This window comes from Mytilus edulis, chromosome 13 (assembly GCF_963676685.1).
Source record: "Mytilus edulis chromosome 13, xbMytEdul2.2, whole genome shotgun sequence".
NCBI lineage: Eukaryota > Metazoa > Mollusca > Bivalvia > Mytilida > Mytilidae > Mytilus > Mytilus edulis.
In genome coordinates, this window is record NC_092356.1 from 42,298,166 (window position 1) to 42,320,337 (window position 22,172).

General features: G+C 32.5%; 1 protein-coding gene across 1 annotated transcript in view; it reads right to left on the bottom strand.

The window, feature by feature from the left end:
• The window catches only part of LOC139500337 (uncharacterized), a 118,845-nt gene extending 109,580 nt beyond the window's left edge, over window positions 1-9,265 (bottom strand). The window contains exons 1-8 of the mRNA XM_071289077.1: window positions 9,138-9,265; window positions 7,952-8,084; window positions 7,134-7,194; window positions 6,428-6,534; window positions 5,679-5,764; window positions 2,639-2,697; window positions 1,209-1,330; window positions 575-665 (exon numbers count right to left, since the gene is read on the bottom strand). Coding sequence (XP_071145178.1) covers window positions 575-665; window positions 1,209-1,330; window positions 2,639-2,697; window positions 5,679-5,761 — 355 coding nt within the window. The 5' untranslated portion in view covers window positions 5,762-5,764; window positions 6,428-6,534; window positions 7,134-7,194; window positions 7,952-8,084; window positions 9,138-9,265. The remainder of the gene's footprint in view (window positions 1-574; window positions 666-1,208; window positions 1,331-2,638; window positions 2,698-5,678; window positions 5,765-6,427; window positions 6,535-7,133; window positions 7,195-7,951; window positions 8,085-9,137) is intronic.
• Window positions 9,266-22,172: the final 12,907 nt, after the last annotated feature.

Genomic DNA, 22,172 nt, shown 5'->3' on the forward strand with positions numbered 1-22,172 from the left:
TTAACTGATTTAGTCATTTGAAACGCTCAATTTCAAGCTTAAATATGAAAAATCTATCAAATATGTCATAATACGTCACTTTTCAGATGGTTTTTGTCAAAAATGAAAGTGGTCGCATCCATGTTTACTCTCAACCTTTACATATGTTATGTATTATCATCAAATACAACTTACATTTAAATATTAAGAATGAACACAAATGTGGACACTTCCATTTAAGACGGAAACCGTCTAAAATTTAACTCAAATGCTAAAATTGTGAAGATTTCAGTAATTTAGCATGACTTAATGATGCTTGTACCCGATATATGTGCACTGTATTGTAAAACACAGCCCATATTTATGTAGCAGAAGTATTCTACTTTCCAATAAATAGCTAAAAGTTCACATTTTAACAATTTTGTAAAACTGCTATATTTTGGGGCCAAAAAGGGGTCTTACTGGACCTACTCCTTTTAAAAAATCAAATACTTACAGGGTTCTGTATCATTTATAGAATATCTAAAAAATCGACAGCTGAAAATCATTGAAAAGCAACAAAAATAATTTTTTTTTGTCATTATGATATACTTACCATTTTCCGGCTGGGTCCACATACAGGTTATATTCCCTTTGATGTATTGCCAAGCTTTAGCCCTGTCAAGTATTGGTATTTTTCTTGTCATCTGAAAAAAGATACATGGATGATAAAATTCAAATATTAGACCATGGAAGCTGGATTTTTTTTAAATTACATTTATATTTATATCAAATTTATATTTGCCAAATATTATGTGACTCTACCAAATGTTTGTTGTTATCTCAATATTTGTGTCCATTTATATAATTAAGTGTTGGTCATCTTTGTTGAATTCATTAATCATCTTAAGTCTCAGATGATGAAGAGCTAGCCATATGAGTCTGACTTACAAAATTTAATCCTGGTATCTATGAGTTTAATTGGTTCTTCACCAGGATCAAATTTTGTAAGCCAGACACACGTTTTGTATACAAGAGTCTCATCAGTGACGTTAGGATCAAAAAAGTTAAAAAGGCCAAATAAAGTTCAAAGTTGTAGAGCATTGAGGACCTAAATTCCTTAAAGTTTTGCCAAATACAGCTTAGGTAATCTATTCCTGGGGTAGAAAATCCTTAGAATATCTAAAATTCAAAGTTAATATATAATGTATTTTGGTAACTAAGCCTGATATACACTGTAAGTTTCTGACCTTGGTTACATGGATTGTTGATTCTTCTAATCCAAGCATTGGTTTAGTGACAGCATCTCTTTCAAACCTTCTTGTCAGATAGGATAGACTTCCTTTACTGATGGCTTTCATCTCAGGAAATTCTACAAATAAAAATTATTTACACATATTAAGAATTTTGTTTCTTAACTTAAATGAATGATCAACAAGGCAATCATGCCTTTCAACCAAAAGAAATCAAAATGTATTTTAAAGGAACTTAAATAAATTGGTTTAAATGTATAAAATCTCCGAGAAGCTTAATATTTATTAAGCTTATGGCATCAAATATGTATATGCATGATTGAGGTAAGTTAAATATACCTTGAGACTCCCTTTTCATAATTTTGTTTGCCAGACAGGTTTTTCATAAACAAAATTTATCAAACTCAAATAATTGGCTTTTAATCTATATTTTGTAAATGTGCTTATACTTCATATAGATGTAAAACGATAACAAAGACAACAACACCCATCAATTACCGCATGGTAAGAGTTTATTATGGTCAACATGTTTCGCCAACAAGGGTGGCGTCTTCATGACAATATTATACATGAATTCAAACAGTGAAGTACAAATTTGGCGGTTGTGTGGTTTGCCGAACAATAGAGGTTGTTATGACGACGTTATAGATATAAATAGAAAGAGAAAGTGAAAGTAAAATAAGAATCTAGTATAGTTAAAAGTGAAAGTTAGTCAATAAAGTTATTAACGATGTGGTTAGCTGCTATTCTTGCACGTCTGTGTATTTGTCCTCATGGAGGTTTCTAGTGGTAATATTGTAGAAATGATGGAACCGCCAAATTTGTACTTCACTGTTTGATTTCATGTATAATATTGTCCTGAAGACGCCACCCTTGTTGGCGAAACATGTGGACCATAATAAACTTACCATGCGGTAATTGATGGGTGTTGTTGTCTTTGTTATCATTTTATTTTACTTTTATAGTGAAAGACAACTGTGAATACATTAAGGTATCCACCCACTATTACCCAACCGCACGATAATCACTTCAGGTGTTGGTTCACCTTGTTCAAATTCAAGTTTATATATGTCTAAAAAAAAATTTGGATAGGTTATTATGTGTAACATATACCCAGGCCATTCATTAGGAGGCAGTACCCGGTACTTTTACCCTCCTATGCTATTGACAAGTACCGCCTAAATGTAGAAATTCTTATATAAGATATTCATGGAATAAATTGAAAAGTACCACCTAGAAACGTGGAAAGTACCAGTCAACATGAAAGATAATGAAACCCCTGATTATAATACCAAATAGTTTCAATATGTCACAATGATTTCAACACAACTACAATTCATTAAACTCTAAATGCAAGTAGGTTTTTAAAAAAATAGTTCATAACAGTCATCTTTTAATTTTTAAATTCAATACATTGTTGTACATACCCATGGTACTGAATTCATTGACTGCTTTAATTTTCCTCATTCCATGCAATGCATTAAACCTAGAATAGAAAAATATATATTATATAGTTTATCCCATTTAAACCTAATAACTACTTATATTTGATTGTTTGCTAAATTTCCAGTGGTAAATATTTCAATCACTTAATGAATGGCTATTATCTATTTTGAATTTATTGAACCATAAAACTAATTTTTGACTCTTCACATTGAATAATCCGCGAAGCGGATTATGTAAAATGTGAAGAGTCAAAAATTAGTTTTATGGTTCAATAAAGTCAAAATAAATTATTGCCATTCATTATAAATAAATTTCTATCAAAAATAAGGCTCAAAGAACTTTTTGTATTATTTATATTAACAATAACAACGTACGCACATGTTGGCGTATGAATACACAACGTCAGAGTGGGCGTGTCGCCATCAAAATTGATAACATTGAAAATAAAACTAATAATTTTAACCAATCAGAAGACAGTAAAAACACCAAATTTATTTATTTCAGAATGGCACTCATTGGATTCATTATTATTGGTGGAGTACCAATTTTCATAGATTTCTTGGACATAGGTAATCCAGGGTCCTCTGTCATAAAAACTTTACTCGGTACTCAGAGTACAAAATTTGTGCTCGAAACACCAAATCCGGTATTTTGGTTGTTTGATTTCTGAGTCTGAGTACGATATCATGCTCGAAAGTTTTATGACCGCAAGGCCAGGGATTTAAATGTTCAATGAAGAAAAAATTTGATTAAAGACAGTTTTTGGCAAATCCAAGAAAAACAAATGGAATCATCAGTCAGGGTGTGTACAGAAATATTTGATAAACAGATTGATACATTTTTTGCATATACATGTATGCCTGTTTTTTACCCCTTGACCCATATCAGACCCTCCTCTAGAATCACTGGAAATCTAGGATAATAATATATGCAAAGGCTGATATGGAAAAGACCATGTTTCAATCTGTATCTAAATTAAACCAGGTAGACTTGAGGCTAAAAAATACATGAATCCATACTGTCATAATTCAAATTCATTATGAAACTTATTAAATCTTTTGATTAATATCACAAGTACTTACTTTGCAGACGGTCTAGAAGGTAATATGAAATCTTCTTGAATTAAGACATTGTGTATAACTTAGTACTTACTTTGCAGACGGTCTAGAAGGTGATATGAAATCTTCTTGAATTAAGACACTGTGTATAACTTAGTACTTACTTTGCAGACGGTCTAGAAGGTAATATGAAATCTTCTTATATTAAGACACTGTGTATAACTTAGTACTTACTTTGCTGACGGTCTAGAAGGTGATATGAAATCTTCTTCTATTAAGACACTGTGTATAACTTAGTACTTACTTTGCAGACGGTCTAGAAGGTGATATGAAATCTTCTTCTATTAAGACACTGTGTATAACTTAGTACTTACTTTGCAGACGGTCTAGAAGGTGATATGAAATCTTCTTCTATTAAGACACTGTGTATAACTTAGTACTTACTTTGCTGACGGTCTAGAAGGTGATATGAAATCTTCTTCTATTAAGACACTGTGTTTAACTTAGTACTTACTTTGCAGACGGTCTAGAAGGTGATATGAAATCTTCTTCTATTAAGACACTGTGTATTACTTAGTACTTACTTTGCACATACCTGCCAACTTTTGAAAATGCCCATGGGGGTTTTAGCGCGCGACAACAATTTCAAAGTTTAAAATTCTTTGCGACAACTATTTTGCGCATGCTGTTTTGTAGTCTAGAAAAAGTGTCATATTTGCATGATTTGTAAGATGAGCTTACATCCCTATTTTTAAAGTTTATTTGCATGATTCTAGTTATTATTTCAGCAGAAAATATGAACATGTAGCTGTAAGACCAGGAATTATTTTCATGTGTAAGGATACTAAATATTTGTTGACTTTTTCAATTTAAAATCATACACAAAGAAGGACCTTTATCAGGTTGGGAACAACACCTAGGGATACCCCCTCAATGTTAGGACATTAAAAACCACTTTTTAAGTACAAATGAGCACACATTCATAATATTTGAAGAAACTTTTCCCAAAGAACTATAAATCTTATGATCTATCTGGTATTGTATCATGGTCAACACATGTCCAAGAATTTTAATATGTTCTTGGCCTTATATCTTCTTTATTATTCAAAATAATAGGACTCTTCATTTAGAAAAGCTGTTCCAAATTTAATGTCAGAATTTCCCATTTTAAGTTAATAAATATACATTTTTCTATTTTATTTTTTACAAGAGTGACCCCTTGACTAAGGGTAGTCCCTCATTTAAGGGATTACTCATGTTCATTGTTGATGTGGGTGGGTGGTGGGGGTCCATGTGAAAAATAATGAATAGTACACTATACTTTAAATGATTGAACACATAAATAAAATTATGTTACAGCAAGTGTACATGTAATGTCAATAAATTAGTGAATAAACTACTATTTATTATATTCATGGTAGTACTGCATCATTGAAGTTTGTCAATCAGCCATGCTTTTATTCTTATTCTATGCAAGAACCTCCTTGCAGTTGAAAAATCATTTGCCATGTTCACGTTTTTAAAATTCTGACCAACAAACAGAGGACTACAACACAAGTTCAATATCTAGCATGTTAAAACAATCTTGAGAGAAAACGTTTTTGATTGGCTGATCAATTTGATCATGTGAAACACACAATTTGATTGGCTGAACACGATTTTCTTCCATTGGACACAGTTCAAAATCGGGAACAACAATATTTTTCGTGTAGATTTTCACCAAATCGTGTTTTAGAGGGTTTTTCAGGAACACGATCGTGCAATCGTGACAAAGGGTCAAAATCGTGTAGTACACGCCTAAATCGTGAAAGTTGGCAGGTATGTTTGCAGACGGTATAGAAGGTGATATGAAATCTTCTTCTATTAAGACACTGTGTATAACTTAGTACTTACTTTGCTGACGGTCTAGAAGGTGATATGAACTCTTCTTCTATTAAGACACTGTGTATAACTTAGTACTTACTTTGCAGACGGTCTAGAAGGTGATATGAAATCTTCTTCAATCAAGACACTGTGTATAACTTCAAGGTCTTTGTGGTAATGCATTACCTGAAACAGAAAAAATGTGTTTTTCATAGATAAGTTTAAAGCCTATGGTAACCTGCTGAGTTTGCCTAGATGTCAGGAGCGAGATACTATTTTTCCCAATGCCAGAATGCTGATCCTGATGCTATAAATGTTGAAAACAAGATGTTGTTTTACGCTTTGCCATGATGATATTTGAATTTTTAGAGGGAGACTATTGAAAAGGTCATTCAAACTATAGAAAAAATACAAATATTTATAAAATATTCATATTTCTTTTGAATGCTGCAACTTTCCTGTTGAATATTTTGATATGTTTTTAAATTTTTACCTCCAGAACACTTTGTTATGACTATATGTGGTTGAAGATTAGACAGTTGGTAACTCAGGGCATTCAATTATTTGACGTGAACAATATTAGTATTTGAGGTCTATTAGTATTGTTTTACAAAACAAACCTTTGCTATAGCGCAAAATAACACCTATCAGCAATTGTTTACTGTTGGTTACTGAACTACAGTTTTTGAACAAGAGCTGTTTAAGCACAGATTTTCTCTTCCCTTAAAACGTCTCCTAAAATGACTTTTCCCTATATTTACCCACCTAACATTTTCTGAGTATGAAATGGGAACAATATTATATGTATCTTGTTTTTGTTAAGCTTAAATGTTCAAAAATGGGTCTTACCTTTTGGTATTTTCCACCTGCATTTTTAACCAGTGGTTCGTGTCGTACTTTAGTGAACTGAAGTCCAGTACTTGTCTCTTTAACAGTGTATGTGGCATTATGAGGTCCTATAAATAAAACATAACAACATAATCATATTTCATCAAAATAAAAATTAAAGACAGTAAATATTTCACGGAACATACAAAGAAACCATATTTTTGATTCACCAAGGTTTTTTTTTACCAATTATGCAAAGCAAAAGTATGTGGATGGAAGTCAAATTTTGATAAAAAGATCAGCAAGAAGCAGGTTTTCTATAAAGTTTTTGACAGTTAAAAGGTGATATCAATGATAACTGGCCTTGAAGTCATAAAACTTTCGAGTCAGTTTTATGTACTCATACTCCAAATTCAACCAATCAAAATGCTGGATTTCATGATTCGAGCATGATTTTTGTGCTCCGAGCACTGAGCAAAATTTTATGACTTTGACTCAGCTAGCATTATAAGGATGTGTCCCCTTGACTCATTGGGTTCATGAAATGGCACATCCAAACAGGAAATTATGCATCTTGAGCCTGTGTATGCACCTTTAATATCAGGAACTCCAATAGTCAGGATATCAGCAGAATAAATCTGCCTTCTACATCAAAACTTATAGTAAAACATCAATATAACATAAATATTTTCAGAACTTTGTGGAGTATTTGCTCATTATTATTTACCTTCATGGCCAAGTTCTTGAGTTTGGTAAGTAAAACTGTCATGTGATTGACTTCCAGAGATCTGTAATTAATATAATAGCATATTCAAATATTTCAAAATTAAATGAAAAAGACAGATTAGACCTCTTACTCAAGTAATACCTATAGATTGACTTGAACATAGAAAACATACTGAGTACATTCAGTAGAAAGAAATGAAAAGATTTTAATCTAGCAGCAACATATAGAGTTCTCACTACAGAGCTGTATACATGTAGTTGACTTTGAAGACTTGATATCATTTGTGCCCCAAAAGTTTTTAGGAAAATATTAAAAATGCCTTAAATATTTGTGGTCAGGTCAGGAACAACTTAAAAAGATTAAAGATTTAAGTTTTTATCCTAAATTTTAGTAATAAAATAATAGTAATTCAATGTCGCTGATAAACATGAGGGTTGTATCTAAGAAATCCTCAATTTGAACAAGGAGCAACACAGAAATGAGTCCATAAATTTATCATTTCATGTCATAGTGAGTGGTTGTGAAAATAAAACCAATTCCTCAAATTATCATGTAATCCTACAAAAATTGAAAATCAATATTTTTCATTTAACTAAATTTGTATAAAACTATAATTAATGCATAATATTCATAGACCATCTTTGGAATTTATCAACCAAAAAGACGAGTTCAGCTTGAATTTCATGAGTACAGGAATCTTAGACAATGTTAGACTTGTCACAGTAAGAACATTAATTAAATGTGGCAGAAATGTATAAGATGAAAGGCTTTAAAGCTTCTTGACAAAGTCAACAGGGGTCAAAAATGTTTATAATTACTTCTCCTTCTTCATGAAGTCTTGATGCCAGAAGAGCAGCAAATCCTTTCTTCGTTGCCAAGACAAAGTCATCACTTTCTTCTGGATGGTACACACGTAAAATTTTTCCTTCAGGGGTTATCTCAAAAGAGAACCTAAAGAAAAAAGCAATTCGAATTACTGGCTAAGGTTTAAAGCTGTTTTGTTTTACTCTAGGACACCAACATGTTTTAACCACATCAACATGTTCAATGTTATAGGGTAAATATATGTAGCAGATAATTTTAAAAGGGTGAAGATTGATTTTATTTTGGATTGTGACATCATGCATTGTATTTTAGCAATAGGCAATTTTTGGAATTGGAGTTATCTTTCTTTGTTCATTATTGTACTTAGATTGGATAGATCCCTACTTTCTGCAACTATTAAATGTAATTTTCAATAAAATAGTACTTACATACATTACATACACATCATTTTGGAGAAATAATATTAATAAATTGCCTAACATGGGCTTGAATATAATCTAAAGAATTTTCACCTTATTGCACTATATGTCTGACTTTCTGTACTATCATTTAGATAAAGATTTTAAAGGCCTGAAATAGCTTTAAATATGTATATTACTATCAAACCAGTAACAATAGGGTTTTGATTACAATTTGTACCAATCTTCCGGATTGAAGCAATTTTTTGATTAACAAGTACGTGCAAGTGGTTTTACCTGGTTTGTTTATTATAGGTGCATCATTACTGGTACCTATCATTTTTTGACAGTCCATTTGTAATGTTAAGCAAACATGATTTTTATTACTATTACTGTTTCAAATATCAACTGTTTAATGATTGAAATATATTAAGAAGTTATCAATTTTTTATTCCATTTCGTTTTTTTAATTATTAAAATGGTAGATTAAATGCAGAGACAAAAACAACCTTAGGTGCGTCATTACTTGTTTCTCGGGGATATATACAATCCGAAAAGGTGCATTGCATTATAATACATAAAATATATATATGACTGGCATACACATGATCAAGTAATCAGTTCTCTGTCCTTTTGGTCTCCTTCGACAAATTAAAGGAGGTGATATATCAGAAAATTAATCTGCATCGTCACAGAATCCCAAAAGAAGTTCTCAGCTGAACATCTGTCATCATCGTACTTGATTAAATAAAAATAATGGAAACGACATATATAAAAGTACCAATTTCGTGTGAGGAAAAGATATTACAGAAAATATATGAATTATAAGCTTCTTCGACTGTGTTGTATTTCTGCAAACGAAAACAAATTTAAAACTGCCTCCTCATCTTCTGATTATGATGATAAACTAAATTTAGAATTTTCTAGCGAAACGAAACAAAGCTAATGTATAGAAAATCGGGAACTTTGCGGAGCGGAGCGTCTTTTTACCAAACAACACCACAGAAAACTTCAGAGTTTAAATACAGATAATAGATAAGACATAACCCATGAATGGTAAATAGTTTAAAATATTGGAAATGTTTCCATTTTACAAAGATATTTTTCATTTCTTTTTTCATACTAAGTCTTTAACCTGATATCATATAGTTTGTTATGGTAATCTCATGGGTAATCTCAGCTATGATTTCAGCTAGGGATAACCACAGGTACGAGACTAGATTTTTTTAATATATGTAAACATTCTGAATACACTGAAAGAATTATTATGTTTTGGGGAATTCGGAATTCAGCCGGTTTATTTTCCCGGCCGGAAATTCGGGATGACATCTTCGATCTTCTTTCGGCACTAATAAGAACAATCTTACCGTACACTTTTGTCAGTCTGGACATTCAAGTGAAGAAGTGACACAGAGGTCACGGTGCTCATACCCGTATCTTTTGGTCATTTTTTTTTAGGACCGTGTACTTTAGAGTGCGCAAGGATCTTACGACTAATTTAATCGGGGAAAAATGGTTTTCATCTTTCTCTCTCTGTAGCTGTGCTTTAAAACATAACTCACCATTTACTCAAGTCCATATCATGTCCAGGCGCATCTGCAAAAGGAATATACTAATTAGTGCAAGCGGTTTGAATGGTTTCAAATATTTTAATACTATACACTATATACATTCTCGAGAGTTTTTTTTTTATAAAGACATGAATGGATGATGCAGTGCTACCACAAAAACATCGAATGTAAAACAAATTGTCAATTTATCAAGGGTGTATTTTTATGTTATGGTATCTTTTATTTCATCTTTTTATTATATTTGTTCTGGGACTATTATACTAACTATAATAGTCCCTGATTTGTTGTTTTGTGGGTTTTGCGTGTTTGTGTTTGTTTGTTTTTTTGGTTTTTTTAAATTCCAAATGGAAGAGAGGCCTTGCGATATCTTACCTGGATCTTTTGCATAAAAGGTAAACGAATAAATTCGTAACAGAATCTCCTGATAGCCATACTTTTCATCTATATTCGTAAAACTAATCTGTAAGAAAAATAAAATAAGAGATACAACATCTCAAGTCGTATACTTTATTTTATCTGGGAACTCATTGGCTAATACTAGTCGTGAGTGTTTATCAACTGCTTTCTATAAACATGCTAGAAAGCAATAATATCGTAAAACTCAAGACGTCATACATACCGGCGGTCACTGATTATGTGACTGTCATGACGATATATTAGCAGCTAGAGAATAAAAGAATAAAAACAGCCTTAACACCAACCAGAAACAATAAAGAATGAACGACAATATCATGAATTAGAAGTTCAACCTTAATATAAGTTCCAAGTGGAAGACATATTCTGTAATATTGCATTGTACGGGGATTTTCATGACGAGAAATTCATTCCTTCATTTGTATTTTTTTAATTTAATTTTTTATTTTCTCTTTTTTCTTTTTCTTTTATCCTTGACCCTATTCTCAAGGGAAGAAACTAGTTATGAGGTCAGTAATCAGTTTCGGCAATTTGTTTACACAGCATCTAAGACTAAATAAAACTTTAATTTGTTTGGAATGCCTTGACAACTATTTTGCATGCTCATCCAATCCTAACTCGAATAATTCAAGCCCTTTCCGTGTCCGATTTTCTCCCACACGAGCCTTAATCAATTAATGTAGCCTTCGTAGATCAGCGGAATATAACGACTGATTTATTCGGGTTAATCCAATCCTCTTATGACATTATCTCCCTAAAATGTTTATAAAATATTTGTTTATCTATTTATGACATAAAATCAGTCAGTAAAAACATCTTATTAAAAAAAAATTTAATAAAATGATCAATCTATTAAGTCGTGATTGTTGTTAACAATCACGACTTAATAGATTGATCATTTTAACAGGGGGCAAAAACAGTTTAATTTTTCTTTTCAAAATGACACAATGTATGATCTTTACGTAATATAAATGCTTTGCATCAATTAATTGGGGTACAGACGTTCTTAAAATACCAATATTCTCAATTTAAACGTAGGATGCGTTTCGAAGGAAAAACCAAACCTATATACTCAAAATTTCGAATAAATCAGTAAGTAAAATCATAATATGGTCCCTGGTTAAAGGTTGAAAAATGTTAATCATTTTATCGCGTTACGCAGACATAACGGTTTACGAGTCCACGATTTCAAATAGATAAATAAATTTATAAGAAATAAGAACGAATCAATTATTTCTAGATGTATTTGAAAAAGAGACAATACAAATTTGAATTTCTGTTTTTTATGACACAATAACTGCAGGCGCACAAAACGTAAACATTAATTGACTCTCGAGGCAATCCTTGTGTTATTAAAAATATGTATTTAAATTGCTAGAAATCATCCGTTCGCGTGTCCTGTTTCGCCTTTAATATTTGAAATATTTTCCACATAACAGTGTCATTAAAAAGGAAAAATACTTTAATTGGTTTTAGCTCAATTTTTTGTTTATTTGATATGAAATAAGGAGATCTGGTATGATAACCAATGAGACAACTATCCAACAGAGTCCACATGACGAGGATGGAAACAACTATATAGGTCACTGTACGACCTGTAACAATGAGCAATACCAGGACCTCAAGTAAGCTATAAATGCACGGCAAAATGTAAAACAATTAATCGAAAATACCTACAGTCTGATTTAAGACGAAACAAAAAACGACAAACAAATATAGTAAAGACAGAAACCAACGTCAACCACTGAATTTCATGACAAGCTTCTGACTTAGGACATGCGTATATAGAACGTGGCGGAGTTAAAATGTTGTTGAGTGATCAACTCTTCCACTTACCTTGGACAGTAGTGTAACAGCATAACATAAGAACAAACTCAGTTGGAAATGGCTTGACTCGTCAGATTGGCACGAAGCATAAAACAAACCAATTAACAAACATAAAGACAAAAGACACAAAGTACCGATCTAAAAGTACTCGCTGTTCAGTGCTGAAAGTAAGTCCAAAGCCAATAACAACTATAGATAAATCATCTTCTCCCAGGATAAATTATAAATCAGTACACATCCGACGGATTTAGTATAGAGATGTCATTAACAGTCCGAGAAAAGCATGACCTTTATATTCATTCATCAAATATATTAAGTGTAAAGTTGGATCAAATTTGTAAGAACGCTATAAATGTCATTGATGCACAAGAAGAAAATTTCGATGTTGTAGATTTCATGGACATCAATCAGTCATATTGTTTCCCCTTGCCCCTATTCGTTCCTTTTCTACACTGTCAACGCGCTTAATGGTATATACCTATTATAACTTAATCCATCTTTTAAAAAGAATATCTTGGGTGTCAATCCTCTCTCTAAATAAAAAGAGGGAACACACATATGATATCTTCAGTAAAGTGACAAAACGAGTGGGTTCAGTTACATTTTAAATTAAGGGATAAATCTCCTTCATGCAAAGCTCTGATTCCTTGTGCGGGTTTGGCTATACTTTAGGTCCTTTTAATTTGTTTTGATCAGCTCTTTCAACGTTTCATTAGGTTTTTGTTGGGTTTTTTTCAAATATTTCGGCCTCGAGCAACACTGTCGAAATCTGCATCTGGTGCATAATAATTGATACCGTTAATGTTATTACGAAAAAAAGTGAATGTTTTTTAAAACAGTAGTATATGTATAGCAATTCAGACAGTTAACTGGCGCTTGTTGTTTTTGGTTTTGACAAATGGAAAATGTCAAGGGCATGCGACAGATGTATTCTATTGTCACAAAATCATGGTGGCGTCCGTAAAAAAATTCCTGTCTTAACTTACAATCTAAACAATGAAATTGGGATTTTTTTTAGGGTTATTAATTCCATTTAGAAAACATATTTCTTTCTTTTATTTTTTTATTCAAATTAATGAATTAATAAAAAATTGTATATGTTCTTATGCATTGACACGATGGATCAGGTGAATTGAGAGGCAGTGAAGTAGTTTGTACTACTAATTAAATATCGTTTAAAAAGATTAATTGACGAAACGCATGTTTCATAATATTCCGCAATTTGTATACTACAAAGAACTGTTAATTTGACAGGTCTCATTGTTTATGATATCATATCATAGAGATAATGATCCCCACGGCGTATTGTTTCAATTAAATCTTGTGCATTGTTTGGTGCAAATTGATATAAGTAATTTTTTATGATTATTCCGATGAGAAGATTTCAATACAGAAGATACGAAAAAAAGAAATCGATGAAGTGACGACATTTTCCCGAAATTGTTCAACTTTAATTACCACGTACACTGTTCAGTCACCTAAACTTTACGACCCTGTTGTCGAAGACTGATTTATCTATTTCTGTGTATTTATATTATTAAGGAGAAAGTGTTTTTTTTATATGATCTAACTTTAACTTAGCATATTTAGGTGACATATTCACATTGAAGAACTTTAGTAAGCAAGCTCACAATACTCATAGCAATATTCCGGTAAGAATTTCTTTCTCTCTATGTACACCCAAAGCTTTACAAGTCATGATATTATAACAATATTCGTGACCGATATCACTTGAGGTGTCCAAATGGTAGATGTATTATGAAACATTATTTAAACTTGAAGAAATATTACAGTAATAGTTTTTAACGGCATAAAGAGTGTACATATAGGCTATTTGTTCCAAAAGAAACCGATATTATAGCATTGTTTATTACTAAGTTTCCAGAGGAACTTCTGTCAGGGCGGACAAATATACGTGGACAGAGTCGCAATAAACCCACAGCACAGACAGAGTATGAAATATATCAAAACGATAACATTAGAGGCAACAACTTGTATACACAACTTTCTTAATACCTTTTTGTTTTTAAATGATTGTTCCTTCAGAAAATCGTAGAGGATCAAACAAGCAACTAAGAACTTATTTAGAATCTGGCCGAAAAGTCAATAACCAAGAGTTTCTTACTAATGATCTTAACAAATGCACTTTTGAATAAAAAATTAAGATGTTTTTGCAAAGTGAATGTCTATCCCGCATTTTCGGCTATTAAAACCAAACAGGATAAAGGATATAATAGCGCATTTGGATGACTGCAAAACTAAAATCGAAAATTTATAACAATATATAAAACATGTTATGGACAGTTTTGATTTATGTATCACTTCAATTTTCAAAAAAAAAACATAAAGGTATCTATCTTAAATAAATTTTAGACGTTAAAATTTCATTGAAAAAAAATAAGCCAAATATTATTAGACCCTTTATTCATCCTGAACATCGTCAACAAGTATTTAAAACATGATTAAGTACACTTACCTTTGCTTTTATGTTAAAATTTCCGTAATCTGTTAATTGTGCATTGGACTCAAATTTATATTCATATTCATATCCAGGCTTAAATCTGATGAATTTGGCTTCAGATGGAACAAAAAACCACAATATTACACAAACTATTCCATACAAGGACCACTGCTGGTCCATCTTTTTTTGTTGGACCCAAATATTTTTTTTCTTTCAAATTCTGCAATGTTCTCACGTCTTGTTCTTACGGGTTAAAACCCGGTTTCAGAATGTCATTGGCGTGAATATTATTATATAGCCTTTTAACTTCTTTAAATCTAGCCATGCATACATTTGTTTTCTTTTATTGGGATAAATATATATTGTTTATTAAAGTGCCAAATATTGGTTGCCATAAAACTTATACAACAATTATAATATTTACACATAAAACAATCAATATCCAGCCATAAATACTGACTTATGAGACACTAACATGCAGTATAAAACTTTATACAATTAATGATCAATAGTTAAAACAACTAAATATTACTCATTAAAATTGTTTCTTATACTTATAAAATTTTCCTATATCGTAGTTCTTATACTTGTAAAATTTTCTCATATCAAAGTTTTTTAAAAACAAATTAAAAATCTGAATATATAAGAATTGCTTGACTATGGTTAAAATTGACGTATACAATGTAATATAAAGCTTAAAAATTATTGCCTGCATTAAAATTTTCTAATGGTAAAAATATTTACGTTAAAGAACATTTGCAAATTCTGATTAAAATATATTTAGTATACTATGAAAATAACTTTCTTCGAATAAAAAACTTATGTAATATTTTACACAAATAGTGTTGGATACTTGAACAGTTCATGATTTGTATAAATTTATCGTCCATATCAAGATTGCTAAAGTGATCAATATATTTAGAGCATTCGGAAAATAAATTATACCGTAAGTCACTATAAAGTTCACATTCAAGAAGGAAGTGTTTTTCATTTTCTACATAACCAGGGTTACAAAACACAGAGTCTTTCTTCTACCGGAATAGGCGGCCTGGAGTACCTGCCGATCTCGTAGGCAAGGGGTAGTGCACCGGACCGAAACAGAGCCATAGTTCGTCTTTCCGGCCTGGCCATATTTAGGCAAACATACGGTACAGTTTTTACATTGTTTTTAAACAGTCTATATATATGAGCGTAATTTATTACCATTTTGTATATTGCGCCTATCATTGAAAAGTTCTCTGTGCCACTCTGTATTGTCGAGTTCTATCAATTTATCAATAACAGTTCTCATAACAGTTTTTATGGAATAAGACCAGTCGTATACAATATCTCTAATGTTGAAACTATTTACAATTTTGTCAACTTCAAAAGCCCAGCCCTTTTTCTTCCTAGATGTCCATTTCAATATTTTATATGATGTTCTATCTTGTTCGGTGCGAAGAAGTCTACACAATAGCCTACAGTAATATATTCGTTGTTTTGTGTGAAAAGATGTCAATCCCATATCACCTCGAGTAGCTACATTCGAGATCAGTTTTCCAACGGAGAGAAATATTTGCAGGCTCTGTTTTGTACAGCTGAAATAGCACTAAACGATTTAGTGCCACTACCGTATAGTAATATCGGTTCCACCGTAGCTGTATAAATTATAAAAAAGAAGATGTGGTATGATTGCCAATGAGACAACTATCCACAAAAGACCAAAATGACACAGACATTAACAACTATAGGTCACCTTACGGCCTTCAACAATGAGCAAAGCCCATACCGCATAGTCAGCTATAATAGGCCCCGATAAGACAATGTAAAACAATTCAAACGAGAAAACTAACGGCCTTATTTATGTAAAAAAATGAGCTGTATAAAGTTTAGTGTACACCTTATGAGTCATTCCTCCTGCTAATACCACTTTTGTCATTAAACTTCCCAGAGCACGACTGGCTGCTTTAGCTAATTCTTTTGAGTTTTTCGTAAATGTAAGATGTTCATCCATCCAGACACCAAGATATTTATACGAGTCACAATAATCGAGATTATTCTCCATACATTTAAAGTTAAATTCAGAACGATCGAAAGACTGCGGTCGAAAATGAACGACTTTAGTTTTATTCACATTTATGGACAGTTTCCATGTTGTACACCAGACAGACACAATATCAAGCATGCGTTGAAGACTACTTTCATCGGGTGCAATTAAAGCTATGTCGTCAGCATAAAGCAGTATACTGAGACAAAAATCATCAAGCTGTAATCCACACTGAAGGGAATTGATACGTTGTCACTGTGCTTAAACGGCTGTGGGTAACTTAAGTTACCCACAGCCCAAGATGGAGCCGCCTTGCGTCGGTTAGATACTTTTCTTCTATAGAATAACCACGAATGCATCAATTAAACAACTGAATTTAAAAGTTGTATTAATCGTTTAGGGAAACCCCTAAACTGGAAAGGTGATTAAATTCTACAAAATAAACGATCACAGCACGATTTTAAAACAACACTTAGGCTGTCCGTAACTTCAAAACAACTTGTCCGTAACTTTTTTCATCATACCAATAGAGATGTCCGTAACTTTCAAAGAATCGACATACGCGGATGTAATGTTTAAACTGATGATAGAGATTGCATCGAATACATATTCACAAAACGAAGTAGATGTCTAGTATGATATAATTCATTGTATCGATGGAAGACAAAATTGGGAAAAATATGAAAAAAATCACGATAAATCCGCAAAACTCGGGTCTCATTTTGTATAACGTCGGGGTACCCGAATCGCCTAGTTCGGAGGGTTGTTTCCGATCATAGCAGATACACTGTTGAAACATCATTGTTCGTTTTTATTTTTGAACAAGTAGACTACACAAGTATTTTTTACACATACATGTAGCATGTATACACTTACTGATTTTCTGCCAGCAACGACAAGGGTAGCGTGAATCCGGGATTTTGGAGGGGAATCCCAAATTGCCCAGGCATACAGTGGATAGACTATACGAGACTTAAGTGCACAAACTTTTCCCGTCTTTTTGAAAAAGCCAAAAACACTTTTCTCTCATCCCCACAAAAACAAATCCCATCAGCATTGACAGTAAAATAAAGGGGTGTCAATCTGGACACACTGGGACGTTGCGCACGGTGATATTGCGTCACCCTGGCCAAGATTTACAGTAAATGGGAAAACTTAAAAAAAGGACATTTTGTATAAATGAATAAACCTAGTTTTGCAGCTAGCTGCATATTTCATTTGTATGCAAGTTGCATTAAATCTCATTAAACTGAATAAAACTAAAAGACACAATAGGTAAAAGTCAGTGACATTAAAAGGAAAAGAGCAGGCAATATAGTGTAACAATTCGACATAGTATATAAAAATATAAATAACTACGTAGGACAACAGGGTAATTTAATAGTCTAACAACCCCTGATAACATACAAAGAGAGAAAAAAAAAACATACTAGGAAACATATTCAAAAAATCATAACACTATAACTATCTGGTGGGATGTATAAATACCGAGCCGCGTCAAAGAGTATTCATCAAAATACACATAGAAAGAAACAGAGGTGAAGGTAAACCGCAAACATATAATTAAACTCAAAACATTAAAGAGTATGGAAAAGCCTTGGTCTGACAAGCGAAAAACGTCGATAAGACGCACATCAGTAAATAAAAGTTCAAACCATAACCAGGATGGAGTACCACAAACCCCACATAAAACTTCTGTGGTGTAAGTATGATGCGTTAATAAAATCCCATTTGGTGGTGAATGAGTAGTATAAACGGCCGCGAAGGTTACAAATATGATGTTAATTGTCTTCTAATTGTTGAAATTATAATTCTTAAAATTTTAAATCAAAAGTTACCCACATCTAAAAATAAAGTTACGGACAGTCTGCTTAGTTTCGATCAAAAAGTTACGGACATCTTATGCATTTTTTAAAGTTGACCTTGCGCTTTAGTGAACTCTATATTAACAAATTTATGGTAATTGTTAGTCATTTCTTTATTCAATAATCCTATAAATATTTACATTCTGCATGAAAAACGTCGCAAAAGGTACATTTTGTATGAATTAAATATCAACGAGTTTAGAGTCCGCCATCTTGGGCTGTGGGTAACTTAAGTTACCCACAGCCGTTTAAGCACAGTGGTTGTGAGAGGTCATTGATATACACAGAAAACAATGTCGGTGATATGATATAGCCCTGTTTCACTCCGGTCTCTACGTTGAACCACGGAGTATGGTCATTGTTAACACGAATAGTACATTTGACTTCCTTATATAAAGACTCAACTGCTGCTAAAAAAATTCCACGCACACCAATTTTCTGAAGTTTACAACTATAGATAATGTTGTACGGTGTCAAAAGCCGTTTGCCGCGGCATGTCTACAAAACACACATACTTATAATTTGGAATAAAAGATTTACTGCGGTGTCATTTTTCAAAACTTCAGCTGGAATATCATCTATTCCAGCTGCCTTGCGCAACGTTGCACGTAATACTTCCTGTAAAACTTCCTCCCTGGATATATGTTCGTTTAACGGCGAAACATCGACTTCAGTATTAAATGCTAATTCATCAAGGTCCGAGTCACTGTTACCATTTTGATGGAATAAAGTCTGAAAATCGTTTTTCCATTTGTGAAGTACAACATTTTTATCCGTTGCCTCGTTTCCATCCTCGTCCACTATAGCTAATGGTATACAACATGTACGGTTACTAGCGATGCCTAAATTTCCTATTGACTTCCAAAAGTCACGCTAATTAGTCTCATCAAGTTTGTCTTCAAGTTTCTGTCGCTCTTGACTCAGTGAAATTGTCTTTTAAATTTTCTGTTTAAGCGATCAAAAGTTTTTCTTTCTACACAATATTCTTCCTTCAGTTTACGCTTTGTACAGTTCGGACCGGTGAACCGTAACCATTTCTTCTCGGATTGCATACGGTCTTCCATTGGGCTGAAAGATTTTCATTCCAATACGGTTTATAACACATTTTCTTACGTTTATCACGACCAGCAGCATTGTTATAAGTTGGTAATTTGTTATTGATGTCACATTTAACTAAATCCTGAAACTCATCGTATGCATTTTGCACGTCATTTGATATTTCTATATAATTTTCAATTTTCTCAATTGTTTCAATTAGTTTCACCTGCCTTTCCTGATTCAATAAGAAATCACTAGGAACCGCTCCAAAATTATATTTTATACGTGTATTACTGATCGGTGCATGCTGTGAATTCGGTTTTAAATCGACAGATAATTTAAAATCACAATAAAGCAATGAGTGATCCGGTAAACTATCAGGAATATATGTAATATCATTAGAAGTTTCCGACATCGATACTATTTTGAAATCACTGATAAATTCCATATCCTCATAGGGAACACATATGTAATCTACTACTGATTTACCGTTTGTTGATATACACGTAAATTCGTTGTCATTATATCATCCATTTAACATTCCAATTAAAATTGACATCACTTAAAAAATTCACGAAAACATCTCCATGGTGATTTTCTACATGATCTATAACATTTCATGGTTTCACTAAATCGACGCCTTCTATAAAATCAGAATTAGCACATACACGTGCGTTCATGTCACCGCATGTAAATATGTTTCCTTTATGTTGGCATGAATATATTTGGTTTAAAAGAGTTTGAAAATAAACGTCGGTACCACTGGCCTACATGTGTCAGCAGGGGGTAAATAACATGCCACTACGTAGAAGCATTTTTTGGAAAACTTATCTGAAAATTCCAACCACATTATTCCTTCCGTAGTATCATCTATAATACCAATATTAAATGAATTCAATAATTCTTCTTTTACGAAAGCACCAACCCCTGCTGACCCTTGCGTTGCTTTTTTGTGTATATATTTCCTATTACAACCATAAAATCTAAAACCATCAACAGTTAAAAACTCATCTACACGTAAAAATGTTTCACATATACATAAAATATCACAATTCGAATAATTTAGCAGTTTCTCACGGAATATTGAGTTGTCATTCGTTTTGGTGGACCATCCCCTGCAATTCCATACACCAAGCCGCAGTATGTCCTATGTTTCTTTTGGTAACAGTCGATTTCCTACAAACTTGAAATTCTTTTCCTTGCCCATTTCTTTTAGAACAGTTCTAACGGTACTTTGAAAGTTCCTCGTTTCTGGCGACATGTCGTTCTCAATGTAGACATTAGCATGAAGTCTATTGTTTTTTAGTTTAGCTTTGCTCTTCATAATATCCCTTTTACTATCAAATGTGTCAGTTTCCACAATAATCAAGCCATGATAATTTCCTCTACTTTCTTTTCTGGAGACAGTTTTTAGCTTAACGTTACTGAGCCCTAAACAATCTTTTAATAAACCTTGTACTTTATGTTTTGTCAGTTCTGGGTCAGTTTTTTCACGATCATCATATTCAAGGTTCTTGATAATGAATTTAGGTATAACGGTTTACTCCTGGTTTGCCCACTTTTAATTCTACCAATTATCTATTAGTAAAGAAAACAAAAAAGACAAAAAGGTTTAATGAGCATACAATTGTATAGTTTGTTCCAACTTAGGGATATAGTTTGTCAGTGTTTTCTATATATTCAGTTGGTTTTTTTTGTATAAAAAAATTATCAAAAAAATCAATTTTTTTTTCTCAATAATTTAATATAAATTCATTCAATTCATTCAACATACATACATACATACATGTACACAACAAATAAAAAAATGATATTCAGTTACAAAAGTGTCTATATAGTTCATTAGTTTCTGAATGATTCTCATAATATAAATACATAAATACAAGATCTCTTTTATTGCAAACATAGTTTAATAAATATTATCATTTTTATAAATGCATTGCATAAGGAAATATGTAAAATGAGGAGAAATACAATCTTTTATATACACATCAAAAGTCACAAAACATTATATTTACAAAGTCACAATTTACAATATTTCACTTCATTGTTCAGTTCAAATGGAGAGAATGGAATCATCGGCTGAGTCAGAGTAATCTACCACGTTGATGAGTAGATGTGTTGGTATTGGTCTTTCAGTAGTTGGAGTCTGGTGTCTATTACTTTGTATCGTCGTCTTTTTGCTGGACGGACTCCTGCTGCATACAGGGTAATGTTGCATTCTGTTAGTGCCTTCAAGTTGTCTTCCTTAAGTAGCTCAATGATTTCATAGATGTTTGGGTGGGCATGTTTAAGTCTCTTCTTAAGTTTGTTGTGCCATCCTTCCGGATGATTTGTGGTGCGGGGTCCTTCTGTGTAATAGTGATTCCATAGAAAGCGGTAGCTTTCAACTCAGAACTATGTCATGTATTCTGTAAATGAAGTTGTAGCGAGTGTTTTCAGCTTCTCCAATGTCTTCTTAAGTGTTCAGTCAAACATCCTCAACAAGGTGGGTTGGAGCAAGAGGTAATACTGCGACTCGTCGTATTAGTTGAGTTATGTCTTCATTTTCTTTATAATAGGACTTTAGTACAAATTTCTGTGCCTATTGCCAAACACACTGGGTGAAGTGGCA